General features: G+C 42.0%; 1 protein-coding gene across 1 annotated transcript; it reads right to left on the reverse strand.

Moving 5' to 3' along the window:
* Positions 1-301: 301 nt before the first annotated feature.
* On the reverse strand, positions 302-7,284 carry ZNF860 (zinc finger protein 860). The gene is given in 8 exon segments (XM_010354472.2): positions 302-826; positions 829-864; positions 867-962; positions 1,200-1,350; positions 1,518-1,793; positions 1,795-3,002; positions 3,005-3,447; positions 6,210-7,284. Coding segments are annotated over 7 exon segments (1,905 nt in total). The 5' UTR covers positions 3,030-3,447; positions 6,210-7,284; the 3' UTR covers positions 302-713.

A 7,284-nucleotide genomic window follows, 5' to 3' on the forward strand; every position in this document is an offset into this window, starting at 1 on the left:
CCCTATTTTTTTTTTTTTTTTTTTTTTTTTTGAGACGGAGTCTTGCTCTGTCGCCCGGGCTGGAGTGCAGTGGCCGGATCTCAGCTCACTGCAAGCTCCGCCTCCCGGGTTTATGCCATTCTCCTGCCTCAGCCTCCCGAGTAGCTGGGACTACAGGCGCCCGCCACCTCGCCGGGCTATTTTTTTTTTTGTATTTTTAGTAGAGACGAGGTTTCACCGTGTTAGCCAGGATGGTCTCGATCTCCTGACCTCGTGATCCGCCCATCTCGGCCTCCCAAAGTGCTGGGATTACAGGCTTGAGCCACCGCGCCCGGCCGAGATACAACCCCTATTGATGGATTGGAAAAATTAATATTGTTAAATGATTATATAACCCAATGTGATTTAGATTCAACACGATACCCATAAACATCTCTATCAGTTTTTGATAAAGAAACAAAAAACAGGCTGGGAAAAGTGGCTCACATCTGTTGGCCAGGCTGGTCTCAAACTCCTGATCTCAAGTGATCTATCCGTCTTGACCTGCCAAAGTGCCAGGATTACAGGCATGAGCCACCCTGCCCAGCCCAATCCTCTTAACACAAACACTTTAATGTCAATTAATGCTTGAACTGAATGTCAAATCAACTCAAACTCAAGTCAATGTTGAATTGACTCTAATGTCAATTAATGTTTGATGGTTTGCTATACCGATTGCATTTGGAATAAGTATCTCAAAAATGAATTTTCTGATGTTCCGCTAGGAGTGATCTCTGACTGAAGACCTTGCCATGCTTATGACATTTGTAAGATTTCTGTCCAGTATGGATTCTCTGATGTCTAATGGGTGTGAATGTGAAGTAAAGACTTTGCCACAATCATCAACTTGTGAGGTTTCTCTCCTGTGTGAATTCTCCTATGTTTAGCATAAGATGAAGCTTGACTGAAGACCTCGCCACAATCATCACATTTGTAAGGTTTCTCTCCTGTATGAGTTCACTGATGAACTGCAAGGTTTGAACGATGTCTGAAAAATTTGCCACATTTATTACACTTGTAAGATCTCTCTCCATTATGGATTCTCCAGTGATTTGCAATGGTTGTAGTGTTACTGAAGACTTTGTGACAATCATTACATTTGTAAAGTTTCCCTATACCACGGATTGCTTGATGGTGAATAAGCGTTGACTGCCCACTAAAGGCTTTGCCACACTCATTACACTTGTAAGGTTTCTCTCCAGTATGAATTCCCTTATGTGTTTCAAGGTGTGATTTGCTACCGAAAACTTTGTCACATTCTTCACATTTGTAAGGTTTCTCTCCAGTATGACGTCTATGATGACGTGCAAGGGTTGCTTGTTGATTAAAATCCTTGCCACATTCATTACACTTGTAAGGTTTCTCTCCAGTATGAAGTCTGTGATGACGTGCAAGTTTGCTTGTTGATTAAAATCTTTGCCACATTCATTACACTTGTAAGGTTTCTCTCCAGTATGAAGTCTATGATGACGTGTAAGGGTTGCCTGTTGATTAAAAACCCTGTCACATTCATTACACTTGTAAGGTTTCTCTCCAGTATGAATTGCCTGATGAATTACAAGGGCTGAATTGTGACGGAAGGTCTTACCACACTCATTACACTTGTAAGGTTTCTCTCCAATATGAAGTCTATGATGGCATACAAGGGATGATGTCTGACTGAAGGTCTTGCCACACTCATGACACTTGTACGTTTTCTCTCCAGTATGAGTTCACTAATGAACTGCAAGATATGAACAATGTCTAAAAAATTTGCCACATTTATTACACTTGTTAAGATCTCTCTTCATTATGGATTCTCCAATGATTTGCAATGGTTGTAGCATTACTGAAGACTTTGTGACAACCATTACATTTATAAAGTTTCCCTACACTATGGATTGCTTGATGGTGAATAAGTGTTGACTGCCCACTAAAGGCTTTGCCACATTCATTACACTTGTAAGGTTTCTCTCCAGTGTGAATTCTAGTATGTTGTACCAGGTGTGAATCACGCCTGAAAGTCTTGTTAGAAATCCTACATTTGTATGGTTTCTCTCCAGTATGAATTATCCTATGTCTTTTAAGATTTGATTTGTGACTAAAAATTTTGTCACATTCTTCACATTTGTAAGGTTTCTCTCCAGTATGAAGTCTATGATGACTTGCAAGGTTTGACTATTGATTAAAAACCTTGCCACATTCATTACACTTGTAAGGTTTCTCGCCAGTGTGACATCTATGATGGCATGCAAAGTATCGCTTCTGATTAAAGACCTTGCCACACACATCACATTTATATTGTTTCCCTCCTAAATGGATTATCTGATGTTTCCTTATGAGTGAGCTACAATTAAAGGCTCTAACACTCTCATTATATTGGAAACATTTTTCTCTCATGTGTACTCCCTGTTTTTGTGTGAGTAATGACGAATGGATGAAATTATTTTCATAGTTATTAGAAATACGGATTTTGGGCCTAGAAGAAATTCTTTGGGACGTTGGAACCGAGGAAGTATCGTTGATAGACTTCTCAACTTGATTACCAACTTTCCCTTTGGTCTGAAATATGTGGAGTTCAGGAAGATGTGAACGAAAGCTTAATCCAAGCCGATCTTTAATAGGCTTGTTTCCGGCATGCCTTCGATCATATCTGTCTGTGCTATTTCTTTCATCTTCTTGCCACTGAAACTCAAAGTCATGAATATCGTTCCCAATTTCCTGGAAGCAAAAATCTCCAATGTGATGACTTTCATGTCTTTCCAATGTCCCTGTGTGGAACACTTCTGTACTGCCTTGCCCTGTTGACGAGAACTTCTTCATCATGGATTTGGAAGAGATATCCACAGAATGCAGGTTCCTGTAGTTCTCCAACATCACGGCCCTGTATAAAGCCCTCTGCGCAGGGTCCAGGCATTTCCACTCCTCCAAAGAGAATTCTATAGCCACATCCCTAAAAGTCAAGTGTCCCTGAGGAAGAGCCATGCCTGGCTCCTTTTCTTTCTCTTCTGAGCTGCTTCCTCACGTAACATGAGTCTTTAGAAATCAATAGCACTGCAGTGTGACCTTCACTGAGGCGATCCGCTTCCAGGTCTGTATTAGTTATCTGTTGTCAAGAAACAAATTATCACAAACTTCGTGGCTGAAGGCAACAAACACTGATTATCTCACAGTCGCTGTGGGTCAGGGGTCTGGAGGCATTTCAGCTGGGTGTTCCTGGCTCAGTGTCTCTCATGGGTTGTAGTCAAGCTGTGGGTCATGGCTGCAGTCATCTCAAGGCTTGGTGACAACCCACATCCAAGGTCACTCACATGGCCATTAGCAGGTCTCAGAAAATCTGCTTATAAGGTGACTGACACAATGGCTGGCACACCTTCATGCCTCCTGCCGGGGCTGTCCATTGGTGGCCTGAATATCCTTATGTCATGGCAGCTGGCTTTCCTAGAGTGACTGATGATAGAGAGAAAGACAGGGGGAGAGAGAAAGAGAAAGAGAGAGTGAGAGTGAACACTCACCTGTTTATAACCTGATCTTGGATATGATATATCATGACTTCTGCCATATTGTATTCATTAGAATTGAGTCATTAAATTCATCCCACACTCAAGAGGGGAGGAATTAAGCTTCACCTCTAAAGAAGAGGAATCTATAGGCATAGTTTGAAATCACTACAGTCTACCCTCTGGCCACAAATTTTTTTATATTCCTCCCACATGTAGAACACACTCATCCTACTCCTTGGTGGCCCCCAGTGTCTCATCCCATTACTGCACTAGCTTCAAGTCCACAATCTCACCATCTAAGTCAGGTCTAGGTAGGAGACGCTCCTCAGGTTAGCAAGTTTAGCTCCGTAAGTGCCGTTCCTCTGATCTGTGAAACTAAAGAGGGGCTATCTGCCCCTTCACACTCAAAACACAATGGTAAAGCAGACACAGGATAACTGCTCCAGATATTCTTGTTCAAAAAGGGGGAAACAGGAGGTGCAAAGTGGTCAGTGGTCCAAGGCAATTTTGAAAGCCAGTCAGGCAAATGTTGCAAGTTCCTTGATTAGGTCTCAAGGCCTGGGAATACTTCTGTGGGGTTCTTGGCTTCCCTCTCTGAACCCTTGGTTTTGTCCTCTTAATCATCCTTCCCTTATCACAAAAGGCAACATGTGTTTGCTCCATTTTCCTAACCCAAGTTTATAAATACTTTTTCCTATGTTTTCCCCCACAAATCTGATGGTTTTACATTTCACATTTTGGTTTTTGATCCATTTGGAGGTGACTTTTGCATAAAGTGTGAAGTATAGGTCTTTCAATTTTTTGCTTATAAATGTTCATCTTCTAGCACTGTTAGTTGAAATGTGGCAAAGTGACATTATACCAGTTCCCAGACTAGGCTTTAGGATGCCCTTCCTTCTTCCTCTCTTTGGAACCCTCCCCATGCCATGAGAACAAGCCTGGGCTGGCCAGTTAGAGGATGAGAGATTCTGTGGAGGAGAGACAGCCCAGCCCGAACAAGGCCAGCCTAGTCCATCCAGCCAATGGTCCGACATGTTAGATCTAGCCAGAACCAGCATAGTAAACATTGATTCAGACTTTCTGGGGATTAATTCTGCAGTACATGAGCCACATTTATAAGTGTATGCAGCCTGACCCAGTCATTGGATCTTATTCTAAGGAAATAATTAATGTAAAAGGATATTTAAAGAACATTTCTCACAATAGTAAAAGCTTGAAATATGAGTGTTCATCACTAGTGGAATGATTAAATGAGGGTGCATATAGACAGTGGAATACTCCGAAACTGTTACAAATGGTTATATAGCTGTAAAGGAAATTGGCTATACTATATTCTTCAGTAAACAAGGTAAATTAGAAAGTATTATATGTTTTATAGTATGAACCTGTTTTTTAATAAAATAGTATACAACTATGTCTCCACATAGAAGAGTGTCTGGATGAAGGGAAGGAGATGTGTATATATATAGTGTGTGTGTGTGTATACACATAAATATGGACATACATATATAAAAGTATATATATATCTTTATAAATTATTAACAGTGGTTTAGAAATACGTTTTTAGGTTTTTTTTTTTTTTTTTTTTTTTTTTTGAGACAGGCTCTTGACAGGGTCTTGCTCTGTCACCCAGGCTGGAGTGTAGTGGCACAATCATAGCTCACTGCAGCCTCAAATTTCTGGGCTCAAGTATTCCTTCTGGCTCAGCCTCCTGAGTAGCTGGGATTACAGGTGCATGTGCCACTGTGCCTGGCTTATTTTAAAACTTTTTTTAGAGATGGAGTCTCTCCAGGTTGCCCAGGCTGGTCTGGAACTCTGGGCAATCCTCCCATCTCAGCCTCCCACAGTGCTGGGATTATATGCATGAGCCACTGCACCTGGCCTTCAGTTTTTACTTTATAATTTTGTGTGCAAATCTTTGAAAGAGCATCTATTTAATAAAATAATAAAATAGGCCAGGCGTGGTGGCTCACGCCTGTAATCCCAGCACTTTGGGAGGCTGAGGTGGGCAGATCATGAGGTCAGGAGATCGAGACCATCCTGGGTAACACGGTGAAAGCCTGTCTCTACTAAAAATACAAAAAATTAGCCGGGCGTGGTGGCAGGTGCCTGTAGTCCCAGCTATTCAGCAGGCTGAGGCAGGAGAATGGCGTGAACCTGGGAGGTGGAGCTTACAGTGAGCCGAGATCGCGCCACTGTACTCCAGCCTGGGTGACAGAGTGAGAGTCCGTCTCAAAAACAAACAAACAAAAAGACATTATTTCCATTCTGGAAAAATATTAATATTTATATATGTAGTCATATGACTACTTCATATAACCCTTGTAGCTATTTGATTTCCTTGGATGTAACTCTCAGGATAATTTTTTTTTTTTGATAAAGAGTCTTGCTCTGTCGCCCAGGCTGAAGTGCAGTCGCAAGATCTTGGCTCACTCGAAGCTCTGCCTCCCGGGTTCACGTCATCCTGCCTCAGCCTTCCGAGTAGCTGGGACTACAGGTGCCCGCCACCACACCCGGCTAATGTTTTGTATTTTTAGTAGAGAAGGGGTTTCACCGTGTTAGCCAGGATGGTCTCAATCTCCTGACCTCGTGATCCACCCACTTTGACCTCCCAAAGTGCTAGGATTACAGGCGTGAGACACCATGACCGGCCCTCTCAGGGTAATCTTAATGGAGCTATTTATTCACCGAATAGTGGACTGTCCATACCTTAATTCTGGTATTTTCTTCTTCCCATTGGATGGTAAGGCTGCACGTACACATCACAGCTGAAGTTCAGGCAGCAAGAACACTGGACTTGGAGTCAGAAGGCCTTGGTTCAGCATCAGCTCCTCCTCTTTGAGTTTCTGTTTCTTCCTCAGTAAAATTGGGCTTCATTTATCATGTAATAAACATGTATTGAGTATGACTGTGTTCAGGCCCTGTGGCTGGGTGCTAGGGGCCCGAACACCTGTACTGCTTCTCTCAGAGTGGTAATGAGAGGATCAATTCCTAAATGCATAAAAATATAACAGGGAATGGAATTCCAGGCACTGAGTTGTGCTTTCTGCAGTTTCATTAAGTAGAGGAAATGAAACTGGATTCATTACGAAGCAAGTGTTATAATACAGTGGCTAAGAACTCAGGCTCAGTAACCAAAGTGCCTAAGTTCAAATCCCGGCTCCACCAGAATTTGGAGGATGTTGCTGAACCTCTCTTTAATTCAGTTTCCTCTGCCTGTAAAATGGGAGTAAGAACTACAGATCTCCTCATGTGGTTGTTGTGAGGATTTAATGAGTTATTATGTGTAAAACTCTTAAAGCAGAGTGTAGCACATAGTGCTCAATATACATTAGCTGTTATTGTTATTATTATTTGGGATGTACAACACATCATATCACATGTTTCTAACACAGATATGACCAAGTTGATATCAGAGAGTGATCTGGTTGTGATAATTTTCTCTCTACTTGTGGACAAGCTTCATTCCTGTCATCTGGCCAATGAAGTCAATGTCCACTCACTTACTTGCTGGTCCATGAACATCCTCCCAAGGCTTTCTAGCTAGAGGAGGGAGCCTCAGAAGCAACTACTGGAAACGCCAGACCAGCCCCCCAGGCCCATGTGGAGAAGAAGATGGGGTAGTCAACTCCCTACTAGGAACTACTGATTCTGTCCATTATTTCAAGAGGTATAATGTGTTTATCTTATTTCTCCAATCATGCATATCTTCATTCCCAAAATCTTTACATGGTCTGTCATGGCTGTTAGATTTACAGTCATTCTATTTACGTTTAAAATTGTT

The sequence above is a fragment of the Rhinopithecus roxellana genome, chromosome 1 (genome assembly GCF_007565055.1).
Source record: "Rhinopithecus roxellana isolate Shanxi Qingling chromosome 1, ASM756505v1, whole genome shotgun sequence".
Lineage (NCBI taxonomy): Eukaryota > Metazoa > Chordata > Mammalia > Primates > Cercopithecidae > Rhinopithecus > Rhinopithecus roxellana.